Source organism: Phocoena sinus, chromosome 4 (genome assembly GCF_008692025.1).
Source record: "Phocoena sinus isolate mPhoSin1 chromosome 4, mPhoSin1.pri, whole genome shotgun sequence".
Taxonomy (NCBI): domain Eukaryota; kingdom Metazoa; phylum Chordata; class Mammalia; order Artiodactyla; family Phocoenidae; genus Phocoena; species Phocoena sinus.
The window spans coordinates 19,274,238-19,289,811 of NC_045766.1; the positions used below are offsets into that span (position 1 = coordinate 19,274,238).

At 52.8% G+C, this 15,574-nt stretch overlaps 1 protein-coding gene across 5 annotated transcripts in view; it reads left to right on the forward strand.

Moving 5' to 3' along the window:
• Nucleotides 1-15,354, forward strand: part of MRAS (muscle RAS oncogene homolog) — a 60,003-nt gene extending 44,649 nt beyond the window's left edge. For 4 of the 5 annotated variants that reach the window (XM_032630701.1, XM_032630702.1, XM_032630699.1 and 1 more), the window contains exons 3-6: nucleotides 3,739-3,892; nucleotides 5,241-5,340; nucleotides 10,254-10,333; nucleotides 12,047-13,291. In XM_032630701.1, the coding sequence (XP_032486592.1) occupies nucleotides 3,739-3,892; nucleotides 5,241-5,340; nucleotides 10,254-10,333; nucleotides 12,047-12,146 (434 nt within the window). In that variant the 3' untranslated portion in view covers nucleotides 12,147-13,291. Of the gene's footprint in view, nucleotides 1-3,738; nucleotides 3,893-5,240; nucleotides 5,341-10,253; nucleotides 10,334-12,046; nucleotides 13,292-13,870 lie in introns of those variants that run through there. The other variant, XR_004349701.1, reaches the window with a different exon arrangement.
• The last annotated feature ends 220 nt before the right edge of the window (nucleotides 15,355-15,574 follow it).

Here is a 15,574-nt window from a genome sequence, read left to right on the forward strand (position 1 = left end):
TTGTTTTGGATAATATACACCCTCAAATCTATGAGCATATTAATTACAATATTACCTGAATGTCTTTGCTATTCAGTCCAGGCCTCCCCATCCCCACTTCAGCCAAATCCATGCCATTTTCATCTGTTTTCTTGATTGCATTCTGAGTGGGATTTACTTAGGACCAAAGGCTCCACTCCCTCTGCGTGAAGGTGCCGTCTTCGTTCTCCACCCCCTCCCTAGGAAATTGGGGAAACTGCCTCAGTCACCCCACTGGTCCTCAGCTGTAGATCTTATTTTCTCTTAGCCCCTTTCATTTGATATCCAGACCAAGAATTCTAGGATATCAGGAACTCAATCCTGAAGACGCAGGAGCCCCGCCCCGACTTTCATCCATGAGGAGACCGAGACTCTGTGCGTGGGCACAGCCTGGGTCAGTGTGTCCGCCGAGCCTTGCCCCTCGGCCATGCTGAGTGACTCAGGAGGTTGTGCAGGGCGACAGGCTATGGGGACGATGGTCACTTCTCTCAGGCACGGGCTCAAGGTGTCTCCTGAGGAGACGTGGCTTCCTGGGGGTCCTGGGAGCCCGTCCTGTGGCTTTCCTTGCCATCCACACACATGTAGATGGATATATCCTACATCTGTATCTCTTGCCCTCTTCTCAGTTTCTGACTGAAGTCTGCAAATGCCTATTTGAAACCCACATAGGTGTCTGAGAGGTTCCGATAGTGTGTGTCAAAAACCCAGCCCTGGGCTTCCCTGGTGGCGCAGTGGTTGAGAGTCCGCCTGCTGATGCAGGGGACGCGGGTTCGTGCCCTGGTCCGGGAGGATCCCACATGCCGCGGAGCCCGTGAGCCATGGCCGCTGATCCTGCGCGTCTGGAGCCTGTGCTCCGCAACGGGAGACGCCCCAACAGTGAGAGGCCCGTGTACTGCAAAAAAAAAAAAAAAAAAAAAAAAAACTCAGCCCTCCCAACCCTTTTTTCACCGTCTTCCCCACCTCGGGATATGACACCACCATTCATTTGGCCAAGGCCCCAGACAGCCACTGTCATCAACACTCTTCTCTCCCACTCCCACGTCTGCATATTTCCACCCAGAACGCCCCACTCCTGTTGACTCTGTCTTAGAAAGTGGCCTAAACCTGGTCACTTCTCACAGCATCCACCCCATCCCACCGTTGGTCCAGCCCTCCATCCTGTCTTGTTGGTTATGGCATAACCTCCTACCTAGTGCCACTGCTTCTACTCTTGGTCTGGGTTTTCCCAACAGCCAGGATAAACTATTCAAATGTCCTATACATCATTTCGCTCGTTGGCCCAGTCTCTGCGGTGGCCTGTTTCTTGCTTAGAATGAAGTCAGCCTTACCCCGGTGCAGCAGCCCACCCCCCCCATCACCTGCCCCCACCTCCTATCCAACACTCACCAGTCCCTCCGCTTCCCCAGGCCAGCGGGCCTGCCCTTGCACACCTCCACGCACTGTGTTCCCTCTGCTGGGAATGCTCTTGCCCTCGGCCATGTGGCTCGGCCACGTGGCTCCCCCTCCCCCATCATTTAGTCACTGTTCAAAAGCTTCTCCTAGAGACGCCATCCTTCCCTATCCAAAACGACACCAACTTCTTCCAGTTTCCTTTAGCTGGTGCCATTGTTCTTCATAGTATGTACTCATCTTTACTAGACATAGACTTAGGACCAAAGGCTCCACTCCCTCTGCGTGAAGGTGCAGTCTTCGTTCCCCACCCCCTCCCTAGGAAATTGGGGAAACTGCCTCAGTCACCCCACTGGTCCTCAGCTGTAGATCTTATTTTCTTAGCCCCTTCATTTGATATCCAGACCAAAGAATTCATTTATCTGCCTTCCTATTAGAGTATATGTAAGTCCTATGGGAGCAAGGATTTTGCCCCATTCCCCGTGTATCCATAGTGCCTAGAACACTGCCTGACACACAGTAGGCTCTCAGATATTTCCTGAATGAATGAATGGATGCATGAAACCAAATAGACTTCACATTCATTTATTCATTCAACTACTATTTGAGTACTGTTTGTGCCAGGCTCTGAGTAGATGAGTGACACACAAACCAGGTCCCTGCCTCTGGGAACTGACAGTCCAGCTGGGGGCCTTTTCATGGGCAGTGAGAACAGCGTCATGAAGGGTCTGTATGGGGGTGGTGAGAGTCATGGGGGCTCAGGAGCAGAATTCTGTGAGTCAGAGCCTGCTCGCCAAGCTTGGGGCGCAGAGAGGTGGGGTGGCTGGGGGAAGGAGTCCCAGGCCCGGAGGTGGGAGAGGACACAGGCTCACAGCAGACGCTCCTATAGGGCTTCTTTGTGCCAGCACTGCTCCGAGGGCCTGAGTACATTCACTCAAAACAGCCCCGACAAGCCCCATTTTAGGAAGAGGAGGCACAGAGAAGTGAGCTTGCCCAGGGTCACACTCTAGGGATATGAGGAGCCGGACTCAGCCCCGAACCTGGCTTCAAAATCGGTAACCAGCCTCTCCGCTGCATGCAGGAGAGAGGAAGTGAGTCTGGGGCAGGGGCTTGCGGCCGCTGAGGGGTTCAGATTTCACAACGCCCACAGGGCTGGAGCCCGCCAGGCTTGCAGGTCTAAAGGGAGACACCCCCGCCCCCTACGCCGCTGAGGCTGTGACCTCTCTCTGAAACAGTCAGGGAGAGCATTTTATCTCTGGAGAATAGCAGTGTGGGTAGTGGAAGGGATGGATGGGTTGGGGGGAAGAGCCTTTGTGGAGAGGTTCCCCCCGCAGCCTCCGTCTCCCCAGCTGCCTCAGCTCCCATATCCCACCACCCTGTAGCAGCCGCATCCTAGGTGGCGAGGGCCCCGGCTCTCAGGGGCCTGCTTCTTCTCCTCGCCCTGCCTGGCGTCTGTCCGCACAGGGACTGAGGACCCTTCCTGACCCGGGGATGGCCTCTTGGGGCTTCCCTCAGGCTTGTCCCAGGGCTCTCCTCCAAAGGAGCTGCAAGAAGAGGCATTGTGTCCTTTTTTTTTTTTAGTTTATTTATTTTTATGTTTGGCTGCGTTGGGTCTTCGTTGCTGCGCGCGGGCTTTCTCTAGTTGCGGCGAGCAGGGGCTACTCTTGGTTGTGGTGCACAGTCTTCTCATTACGGTGGCTTCTCTTGTTGCGGAGCACGGGCTCTAGAGCGCAGGCTCAGTAGTTGTGGCACATGGGCTCAGTAGTTATGTCTTGCAGGCTCTAGAGCACAGGCTCAGTGGTTGTGGCTCGCGGGCTCTAGAGTGCAGGCTCAGTAATTGTGGCACACGGGCTTAGTTGCTCCGTGGCATGTGGGATCTTCCCGGACCAGGGCTCGAACCCGTGTCCCCTGCACAGGCAGGAGGATTCTTAACCACTGTCCCACCAGGGAAACCCCATTGTGTCCATTTTACAAAGGGGAAAATGGAGGCTCAGACAGTCAGGTGACTTTCCCAAGAATCAGCTTGTAAGGGCTGCAGCAGGGCTCCAAGCCTAGGTCTGGGGACTCCAGAGGGGTTTTGTGGCAGAGTTGATCACTGGCTTTATGAGGCTTTTCTGTAGGCAGAGAATTAAGGCCCAGGGAGCACCGTGGGCTAGAGTCAGTGGGTCCACAAGTGAGTCAGTTAGAGCCACACACTGAGGTTTCTGAGGCCCCGCTGAACCCTTACCAAGCACAGCCTGGAACCTCTTGGGGGGAGCTCGATGGAGCCACAGGCCCCAGGGGCTCCAGGGTGGGTGGTGACAGCCCCTGAGCATCCTCATCCCACCCCAGTTCTGGACACAGCCGGACAGGAGGAGTTCAGCGCCATGCGGGAGCAGTACATGCGCACGGGGGACGGCTTCCTTATCGTCTTCTCGGTCACGGACAAGGCCAGCTTCGAGCACGTGGACCGCTTCCACCAGCTCATCCTGCGCGTCAAGGACAGGTGAGGGCGGCCAGGCTGGGACCTCCCCATGCCTGGCTCAGGGTGGGCTCTGTCTGTCTGTCTGTCTTTCTCAGATCTTCAGGTGAAAGCTGAGGTTCGAGGGGCAGAGCTGAATTCAGACCTTTCCACACAGCCAGAGGAGTCTACACGCAGCCAAGGCCTCGAGGCGTCGGCCCCCCCATCTCTCCTAAACTGTCCCCACCGATGAGTCAAGGAATCATAAATAACATCTGTTTTTCAGCTCCAATGTAACCAAATTTTATTACAGTCAAAGAAAAAGTGAATTTTCTCTCCGGCGTACATCGTAACTGGTTACATCACATTTGACTGTGAGATTTCTAAGCCCCTATTAAAGGCTCATGTTTTCCTTAGCATAATATGGCATAGCTAAATAATTTGGAGTCTGTTTTAAGCCCAACTGGTCTTTTCAGTTAATTGGCTCTTAAAGAGGCAATGTAAAAGTAAAAGGACAAACTAATAGGAAAACAGCAAGCTTTGAGCAAATCTCGAAAATTCAAAATTTTCAAAAATTTCAAAATTCGAAAAATCCAGTTAACACTTATCTCAAAGGCAAAGTGTTAATAACTTTTCAAGGTAAAGGGCTATACACTCACACACATATACACACATATACACATAGAGCTCCAAGAGACAAATGTGGGTTAAGCCGCTGACTATAGGAATCTACAAAGAGAAAACATACATGACACAGATACGGGAAAATATTCAACCTTCTTGCTAATCAAAGAAGTGCAAGGAAGAAGGATAAAGTACCATTTTTCACCCATCAAATTATAATTTCTTTATGAAAATACTCAACGCTGACAAAGACTGGCATTTCATTCACGTTGGGACAGCAGTTTGGCCCCATGTGTCCACGGGAATCTTTAAGGCAGACATGCCTCTTGATCCCCGCCTTCCACTCTTGGGAGCCATCCTGATTTTGTGGCTGCCATTTATTGAGTGGCAACTGTGTGCCAGCCCCTGGCCCTGGTGCTCTTCACAAGTCACTGCCAATGGCCACAGCATGCTGGCCTGCATGGGTGGTGTGTCAGGGTGACTGGGAGATGAGAGGAAGCAGGTCTGGGAACCTGGCCGCTGGTCCAGTCAGTGCAGAGCCAGGGGATTCCCAGGAGGGCCTGCACTCACCTTGCAACAGGCCTGAGGCTTCAAACCAAGGCAGCCAGCAGCCCCCGGGTCCCTCTTCCATTCCAAGAGATGTGGAGGGAAAGACTCTGAAGTTAACCCAGCCCCATAGGGAGGTGCTGTGTGCTGTGTCAGGTCTGAGGCGTGGGTGCCCCGCCTTCACCAAGGGAAGCTCACAAGCTGCTGTTCCTTTTTTTCCCAGGGAGTCATTCCCGATGATCCTCGTGGCCAACAAGGTCGATTTGATGCATTTGAGGAAAATCACCAGGGAGCAAGGAAAAGAAATGGCCACCAAACACAATGTAGGTGGTGTGTGTGTGTGTGTGTGCGCGCCTGTGTGTGTGTGTGTCGGGGTGAGGGCTCGGGGGATGTCAGTGCCCCCTCACTCCTGCAGCCCTAGTCTATTGGAATGAAACACAGGCCTCCTAGGTAGTGGGCTAGATCCACATAGAGGCACATGTGATGTGGGATATTTTGTGAAACAAGACAATAGGCCAGAGAGAAAGCACCTTCTTGGCAGTCATTAGAGGCCCTGCTGTCGAGAGCAGGTACCTTCACCTCCTGGCCCTGACGCAGCAGGTTCCTCACTGGGCTGTGGAGGCTTGGCTTCGTCCCTGTCTCTGAGCCAGTGCCTGACTATGTTCAGAATCGTCAGGTCAGCCACCTTCACTGAGCCCTGCTCTGTGCCAGGCATTGTGCTGGGGGAGCATCTACTCCCCGCAGCCACACATTGAGGTAGGCACCACTGTCTTCATCAAGTGTTCAAACCGAGGTTTGCCCAGGCCACACCGTGCATGTCAGCAGACACCTTTGGGTTGCTTTTTTTTTTTTTTTTTTCAGTTCACTGTGATGCCCCTTTGCCCACTGGATGGTGGGGTCACTGGGCTTCTTCCCACCCCTCCCCCGCATTAGCACAGCCATGCCCCAGCCTCAATGGTCAGTTATGTAGAAGTTCACCCAGCCTCCTGGAAAGTCTGCAGGGTTGCCCCTTCCCTCTGCCCGGTGGGCCCAGCTCCGCAAGTAGAGGGAGGGGCCCACTGCAAGTTCATTTTGCTTGTCTCTGCCTTCTGTGTTTATTCACGTATTCATTCAAGAGTCCTAGGCCCTGGCAAACAAAACTCCTTCCCTCAGGGTGCTTGCTTCTAGAGACGGCAGCAAATTAGAGCATGTCCGAAGGTGACATGTGCTCTGGGGGAAAGTAAATCAGGGAAGGGGGTAGGGAACGTGGAGTGGGGGGCTGTTTTTACACATAGGTGGTCAGGGAAAGCCTTACTGGAAAGGTGCATATCAGTGAGGACTGACAGGAAGTGAGGGAGTGAGTCCTCTGGATATCTGGGGAAAGCATGTTCCAGCAGAGGAATAATCAGTGCAAAGGCCCTGAGGTGGGAGTTTGAGGAACAGCAAGGAGGTGAAAGGAGGCCGGAGTGGCCAGAGCAGGAGTAGGAGGGGTGAGTAGCAGGAAGTGAGGTCAGAGCGGGGGGGTTAAGACCTTATGGGCTTTTGCTCAGAGTGGAGGGGAAACCACTGGAGGGTTTTTGTGTTTGTTTTTTAAAGAAGATGTTGGGGGTAGGAGTTTAGTAATTTATTTTTTTATTTTTGCTGTGTTGGGCCTTCGTTTCTGTGCGAGGGCTTTCTCTAGTTGTGGCAAGCGGGGGCCACTCTTCATCGCGGTGCGTAGGCCTCTCACTATCACGGCCTCTCTTGTGGCGGAGCACAGGCTCCAGACGCACAGGCTCAGTAGTTGTGGCTCACGGGCCCAGTTGCTCCACGGCATGTGGGATCCTCCCAGACCAGGGCTCGAACCCGTGTCCCGCGCATTAGCAGGCAGATTCTCAACCACTGCACCACCAGGGAAGCTCCACTGGAGGGTTTTGAGTGAGGAGTGACATGGCCCGACTCATGACTGAACAGCTTCCCTCTGGCGCCCGTGTGGAGAAAGGTCTTTGGGGGCTGCACCGTAAGCCGGGTGCCGGCTGACGTGCACCCGCGTGGTGCCCGTGGAGGTGGCAAGGAGCGGGTGGATTCTGGTGTCTTTCTGAAAGCCGACAGGATTTGTCCACAGACCGGATGTGGGGTGACAGAGAAAGGATTTGAGGAGGATGCCAAGGTTTGGGGCACGAGGAACTTTCAGAAGACTGGAGTTCCACTAGCCGGGCAGGGGGACTAGAGCACCGAGGATGTGGGGAACACCAGGAGCTTTGTTTTAGATGCTTAGTTTGAGGAGCTGAGGGGATAGTCAAGTGGAGGTGCCTAGACCGCTGTCAAATACACCATCTGGAGGTAAATATTGGAAATCAGCAGCATGTGGGTAGAATCTAAAGCCATGAAACCAGAGTAAATCTTCAAAGCTCTCATCACAAGAAAAAGCAGTTCTGTAACTATATATGATGGATGTAACTAGACTTATTGTGGTGATCACTTTGCAACATATACAAATATCGAATCATTATGTTGTACACCTGAAATTAGTGTTATTTCAGTTCTACCTCAATTTTGTGTGTATATATAATTATGTATTTATGTATACACACACATAGAGATAGAGATAGAGATATATACACACAAAAAGAAAAAAGCCATGAAGCCCAGGGGAATGGGTGTAGTTAGGGCAGGGGTCCCAGGCTTGAGGCTGGGGACACTTCGGTGCTGTGGGTATGGGGAAATGAGAGGAAGCAGCAAAAGGGACAGAGTGGTCAGTGATGTGTGAGGACCAGAGTGGGGCCTTGGGAGCCAAGGAAAGAAAATGCCTCGAGGAGGAGGAAGTCATCAACCAAGACAGGTGTGCTCAGAAATCTCCAGGTGAGCACTTGGAACTAACCTCTGGGTTTAGCATTAGACGCAGGCCTCAGACAGTAGCGTGCCCGTGCCCTCCACCGGCCAACCTCCCGCACAGAGAGAGGCCAGGAGCCATTGCATCCCACAGCCTCGGGCTCCGCACGGTGAGCTCACGCTAAGAGCCTTCACAGACCCCTGGGTGGGTGCGTGGCTGGCTGGGGACGGGGGAAGGGCGCTGTACGGGGGTAGCAGCAGCCCCGTTCTGCAGGTGAAAGGGAATGAGACACAGGGGGCTAAGGGAATTCTGGGGGCTTCACGGCTGGCGAGGAGTACCCACCCATCCCCACTAGAACCCAGGTCTCCAGTCTCTCAGCTGACCTTGCTCCTACAGCGAACGCTGCTGCCTCATTTATCATTCGACCAAATGACCCTGTGAGCTACTGTCCTAGTTTTAGAGCTCATAAGGCAAGTTCTTCTTTAGCTGACCGAGGCAGGTCGCCCCCATCCAATGCAGGAAGGTGGCATTTCCTGGCCCTTTGGTGGAGTCATATAGTACTACCATTTATTGCAGGGTTTCCCTTAGTTTAAGTCTTGTTACTACGACATCCTAGAATTCTAAGAACCCAGATAATGCACATCAGTGTTTCTTCAGAAGCAGGATCCCTAGAAAGAAAGCGGAGGCGTCTGGGGACCTGGGCGTACTACAGCAGTGTGCCTGTGAGCAGGCAGTGGAGGTCCGAGGCCCCAGGAGCCTGGGACTTACGAGCTGGCAGGATTATAGGATGTGAAGAGCCTCCGGGGAGGTCCCAGCCCCAGCTGCCCTCCCGCTTCCCCGCTGGGTGAGTGTGCACAGGGAAGAATGCTGTCCTGCCCTCTCGAGCTTGCACAGGACTCTGGCTCCCAGGAGCTATTGGGGGCACCTGCCACGCCTAGAAGAGGCTCCGCAGCAGACCTCAGCACCTCTACCTGTCCGTGCGAGGCCATGTGGGAAGTGCAGTGTGCACTTGGTCCAGATCTTGATTCTCTGCTGGCCACCGTGTGGCCTTGGGCAAGTACGTCACCACTCTGAACTCAGTCTCCCCAGCTGTGAAACGGAGATAACCGCTTACCTCAGAGGGTTAACGTGAGGATTAGTGAGGTCAGGGACGTTGAGACCTGGGAGGCCAAACAGCCCACGGTCACCTCAGTGAGCAGCCTACAGCCCAACAGCCTACAGTGGAAGGCAGTTTCCTCTCGGGGTTATCAGAGGCTCAAATATTTGTCAAATGAAAATTTCCAAGGTCTGAGCCATGTCCTTTGTACTCTGCCCTTTGTGTCTGGGTCGGCTAGAGCAAGCCCCTGCTTGAAGCCACAGCAGTGGGTGAACATCTGATCTCCCGCGATGATGGGAAGATACTTTATGATGTGTTCTGGGCAATCAGTTACGACATGCTCCTCTAAGATAACGACTCACCCTGTTACCCCGGACCCCCATGCATTTAAAGTGTTGATTGTTTTTATTTTCTTCGCTGTGCTTTTCCTTTTCAAGTGTGTTATAATGAAATGCCTTAATTTTGTAATCAGGAGAAGGTTGTGAAAAATACCAAAGTTCTTCAGTCCAATCGTGATTGGCTCACCTGCATCTCATCTAGGGGTCCTGTGCGTGTTGTCCGGAGCCCACACGCTCGCCTCTTGTTGGGGGAGTGGGCATGAGCCTCCTGACTTTGTGGGGTCCCTGTTAAAGGAGAAGACCATGTCCTGACCTCATGGAGCCTTTGTTTTCCTCCCTGTGCCAGTCCGAGGCTTGGGGTAGACATGGCCCTATAAGGGTCCCCTCAGCCACATCTCGCAGTTACTGCTGCCTTCCAGCCGGGTAACGATCCTCAGCCTTAAACATGCAGACATAAGCCTTCTGCAAACATGGCTGAGCTCCGAGCTCATGGATGCAGACCAAGCAAGAGCTGGGCCAGGCAGACGGTTGAGGTCGGGGTGGGGTGCATAGACCACCGGGGGTCGCCAGGGTGCAGAGTCCTGCCCAGGGCCAGCCTCGCCTCAGCCTTTCCCAACGGCGTCCCCTCTGGAGGACCTGAGAAGAGGGGCAGAATCCTCGAAGGTAGAGAAATAGACCTCAGAGAGAAAACTGAATAGAATCAGAACATACATCAGTTTGATAAATGAAACAGTCTTTAGTCTTCAAGTGTCTAAAAAGATCATTTTTATTCTGTTGTTAGGGGGCTCTTAAATATCTCTGTGACCAGAGAACACGAGAGAATCAGAAAAGCTGTCAGTAAAACTTTCTGACTTTATAGAGCGAGAAACCACTGAGGGCTTGAAGTTGTAGGAGCCGGGGTTCCATGGGGGCTTCGCAGGGTTGCTTGGGACCTCTGAGAATTTGCCTTCTTAGGGAACAGGACTTTGTAACGCTGTTACAGAAACTCCGTAACGCTGCTTTGCCTTCCAGATTCCGTACATAGAAACCAGTGCCAAGGACCCACCTCTCAACGTCGACAGAGCCTTCCATGACCTGGTTAGAGTAATTAGGTGAGTGAGGCTCGCCTGCCTGGAAGCAGGGCCTCTGTGGCCAGACGGACACCGGGAAGGCTGGAGGAGCGTGGCGCCGTGTCTGAGGCCCAGGCTGGGCGGTTCTGGGTCTGGTTTTGGATTTCTTTTTTTTCTCTTTTTTTTTAATTTATTTTATTTATTAATTTTTTGGCCGCATTGGGTCTTAGTTGCGGCACGCAGGATCTCTGTTGCAGCATGCGGGCTCTTCGTTGCAGCGCATGGGCTTCTCTTTAGTTGTGGCACCCAGGCTCCAGAGCACGTGGGCTCAGCAGTTGCGGCACGCGGGCCTAGTTGCCCCGCGGCATGTGGGATCTTAGTTCCCCGACCAGGGATCGAACCTGCGTCCCCTGCATTGGAAGGCGGATTCTTAACCACTGGACTGCCGGGGAAGTCCCTAGTGTTGGATTTCTTACACTTCTGTCCATCTCTGTCCTTCCCACCTACGTTTGCTCTCCCCAACTCCCTATGCGTGAAGCCACAAGCTAAACAAAGTGCTTTCCTACGCGAGGTGCCTCCCTGGCCTCCCCTCCATCCTGCAGCTCAGGCTCCCCGAGGGCAGCGCCTCCATCCTGCCCCCGCTGTTCTCCCAACACCAAAGCTGCCAACACGGTAAAAAGTAGGCCATTCTCCTCTTCCCTGATGTCAGAGCACCCCTTGACATTTCACCTGAACAACCAGCATTCTGATCCCCAGGCTCCAATCACAGAGGCTTCGTACATGTGTCTCCTTTCCAGCCCCTACCCACTGTCGGTCTCCAGGGAGTGTCAGAAATCCCAGGCTGTAGTCTCTTGTGGATTCCTTTGCATAGTCAGGTCCAAACCTTAATCATCTCATGCCTAGACGACGGAGACAGTGTCCTGGCTGGTCTCACTGTCCCCCCACCTTTGCTGTTGCCAAAATCTTCAACGTACAGAGCGGCCTAACCAGTGGTTCTCAGACAGCATGCATTTGGTGTGTTGCCTCATGCCAACCTGTAGGGCTGTTGCTTAGTCATGGAATCCCCGTGCACTTCCCAACCTGCCGCCTCTCAGCCCCCCCAGTGCGTGCACACACTCACACCCATACACACACACCTAACAACCCCCTTTTCTCATCATTCCCCAGCGTGGACTGTGGTTTGCAGCCTTCACCTTATGCTTTAGCTGGCAGTCCTGCACTCGGGAAGCGATTTTCTCATGGGCCTTTGCCTGGAGTTAGGAGATGCTACCACACCAGGAGGGGGTGATGTCTTGGTTATGGACCTCGAGTTCCAAGGGCAGGTTTTAGATGTAGGAAAAATGAACAGGAAACACATAAAAAGCTTTTGTGCTCAGTTGGCCTGTCATTTTATTTAAAATATGAAACACAGACATAGAAGCCAACCTTGTATAACATATAACATCGCTTGTGATTGAAACAAACATAGCCACAGCATGGTATCAGGAAGTCTCACCAGTAGCACGACAGGTTTTGCTCTGCCCTCTCTCCCTTCCCACTTCCTCGCCTTAGAGACACCGTACAGGACAGGCTCTCCTCCTCCAGCATCCAGGACAGAGGCCCCTTCTCCCCCTTCCTCTCCCCCTCCCCTAGCCCCCTCCCCTTCCCGAGCCAGAACTGGCCTCCCAGCCGCAGACCCAGGGGCAAGGGAGGAGAAGGCAGGGAGCAGCAAAGCCCTTTCTAACGTTGTTATTCTGCCCTTCCTTGTCTCAAAAGGCAACAGATTCCGGAAAAAAGCCAGAAGAAGAAGAAGAAAACCAAATGGCGGGGAGACCGGGCCACTGGCACCCACAAACTGCAGTGCGCGATATTGTGACGGCCCGAGGCCCTGGGCACAGTGACCGGGAACTGGCCAGCCCTTGGGACCCCTCCACTGCCTAACCGCACTGAAGACCATTCTAACCATGACCCTTGGCCCAAGGACTTGACACAGGAAGGGAGAGAGGGAGGGTGGGCAGGGAGGAGATAGAGTCTGGCTTTGCTGGAAGGGCACGGGCTACCCTGTGTCTCAGCAGCAAAGAAGAGGCAACAGTAAACAAAGCAGCATCCAAGTCCCTGTGTTGATGCAACCCGGTCCCTCCCTGCTCTTGGTGGCTGTGTTGTTTCTTTGAACTACATAGTGTGGGTTTGATGTGGAAGTGTTTCTCCACGTACAAAAACAAGCCATGATCACGCTTCCCCCCCCCGCCAACCCCGGTCCACAGTGTCTGAGCTTGGGTGTCTTTTGTAGATTTTTAAATTATTTTAGGGATTATTATTTTATTAAAGGGGTCTGTGCCCACTGCCTGGTGAAGTTTCAAGTCTTCAGCAGACCTCTTCTATAACATGTCTGGAATATGGTTGTTTTTTAACCGAAATTTCCCAGCCGTGCCAAAACTCAACTCAACGTGAAAGCAGAGTGACCGAGAGACCAGAAGTTCACGGGGACCGTGGCTGGAGGCCTCGGGAGAAACAGACCCCACTCATGGCCTACTATAGACTGGAGAGAAGAGAGATGTGTGTACCCAGAAGGTTTTACTGTGCTTGAGGATGCAGATATTAGGGAACAAAATTTTGTTTTGCTGAGGGGAGAGACGGGCACGTCCGTTTTAAAAGGGCTTCTCATTACCCTGGAAATATATAAATTTTAAGTAAGTTTATTGGAGTCGCAAAAGTGTTCGTGTATTTTTCAGGTGGTGTGGGTTAAGTTCTGTGTTCTTCGCAGCCGTGGGAGAGGGCTTTCTCCCATCACCTGTGCTGTCTGGTGCCTCTGATACAAACACACTGAACAGGCGTGTACGGTCTCTGCGTCGAAGTCAGCTAACATGGACACCATCTGGAAAACTCTGGTTCGTGCTAAATCTTAACCAAAAATGATCCAGTACTGTTCTTACTGAAACAGCACCAAGACCTGAAGCCATTTTCCCTTTGAGTCAACTGACTCACTTCTTAAGCCCAGTAAATGAGCAAAACCCCTTGAAACATTTGCAAGCTTAGTATTACAGGTTGCCTTTCTGGCAGGAACTTTTATTAACCTCTTGGATCTTAACTGTGCTATATAAGTGGAGGAGAAAGTAAGGCTGGGGTGCCGACATGGCTCCCATACACCTGTTTCTACAAGGGACCAGCCCCCTAGCTTCCTGACCACGCCCACCTGCCTCTCAGGTGCTGCTGGTGTGAGCCAGACTGGGGCGGGATGGATGGACAGCGCACCCTCGAGAGAGAGTCAAAAGATGAGGTGGCTGGCTAGTGACCTTAGTTTCCATCTGTTACAAATCAGGCCACCAAGCAAACGAGAATATCCCTAGTCAGTGGCCTGGTCACCATTTGGAGAGAGAAACCCGGGTAAAGAAAGCACTCAGCCAGACATTGAGACCCCTGGATTCTTCCCTAGTTTTGAAAATGCGCTGAGTTCCTAATTCAGCAAGATCACCAGCAACGTGGTGGAAGGGGGGCACAGCCAAAGAATGATTCTGATGCCGGAAAAAACAGTTGGGACTTCTGTTTGTTGGAAAATCAAACTTCTTTGTCTAAACGGCCCTTTTTTTCTGACCCTAAAAGGAAGGATAACAAAGAATATTCCAGATCAGGCACTTCAGAGCTTCCCAAGATCCTGTAATGTTAATGGGCCTTCGAAACACTAACAGGACAAGGCTCTTTCCAACCAATACGCTCCTCTGAGCCACACCCTAGCAGCCTGGGTGCAGTTGGGTGGCAGCTGCAAACTGGAGATGAGGAAGAGGCAAGACAGCGGGAAGAAGGAAGGATGGAGATGCGGTGATAGAGCGAGTTGGAAGAGCAGGACAAGAAGCCCAGCACACGGGGCAGCGTCCGCTTCAGAAAGGTCCCGGGCACGGACCACCACCAGCACCCCTGCCCACTGTGGAGCCTGCAGCTCCCTGACGGCACCGGATGGGGGAGTCTTGTTGGAAACAGATCAGTTGACTGAGAACGAAGCCCTTAGCTGTGAATGTAACCAGACGAAGAGATTCCAGCTGCTTCTAGGCCCTCCGCCCAACAGGGCAGCACATCAGCCCCACCCCCGGCCCCATCTTCCATCTCTCCTGCACTCAGCCCACAGTGCCAGAGGGAGAAACTGGGTGAGGGATGGCCTCCTGCAGCCTCCCTGTTGAGCTAATGGTCGGCCTTCGTCTCCCGTGACCTCATTTTCCCCATAGGTGAGATGGGTAAATAACACTTTTAAAAGGCGGTTCTTTGCGTGTTAGAGAACTGTGGACGCTTGTGGCAGTGGGGGCTTCTGCACAGGCCTGAGTGGAGCATACCCAAGGGCATCCCCAGTACACGGTCACCTGGCGGGGTCAGTCTGGAAAACCAGTTGGCCATGCTACTTCCTGACCGTGGAGCCCAATGGGACTTGTGTCTTTGGTGGCATTCTGGTGTTCCCACTGGTTTTCCATCTGAATTAGTGCTCCCTTCGTGCCCGCTGGAGCACACCCTTCCTGAAATCCTCTCACCCCATGCCTTTGCCCCTGTGTGCTCTCAGATTTCCTTCTAACATTCTTCCGCCCCTCCCCCACTCAGAGGGCTCTTTTCTCCCCAGCAAGTAATGCTAGCCATCCTCTCCACCCCCAGCCTGGGGCGATGGCCACTGACTTTCCCTCACAGGGGACATTTGGATGGCTTCTGTTAGGACTTTGCCCCCCATCTTCTTGTGGAGAATGCCTGTCAGCCTGGTGCGGCCTGCCTCGTGTTCCCAGGAAGAGTGACCCACTAACACGTGGCAGCTCTAACCCAAAGGCCCCTCGGACGTGTTACAGAAAATCCGGAGCCAGAGACAGTTTCCCTCCATTCGCAGCCCATTGGATTAGAAAGTCCATGTCGGGTTTACTTAGAATGAAAGATACTTGAATTACTGAGCGCCCGTGAGCGCCCAGCTTCTGTTACACAGTGTTAGCAGTTGTCTACACAGGTGGCCATTGTCGTGAAATGAGAGTGATGCCTGAAGATCTCAATGATGCCTGAGCCTTTTATGTAACTTTTATTAAGTCTTTGTGTATTCCAACTCGTTAATAAAGAAAAGAAGAGCAACACTTGTCTGATTTCCTCTTACTCAAATATTCCTGACGTTTTGCTGAGAACATTAAACGTTGTCAGCGTCTGACCCAGAACACTGCCCTCTTGCGGAGAAGACAGCTGGTGACTCTGAGGGTTGTCCCCGTCCTGCCGGTCTCCTGATGTCCAGCAGCCCTGGATATGGGCTCTGCCTCTGACTTTTATGTGCCTTTGAGCAAGTTACCTGCTTTA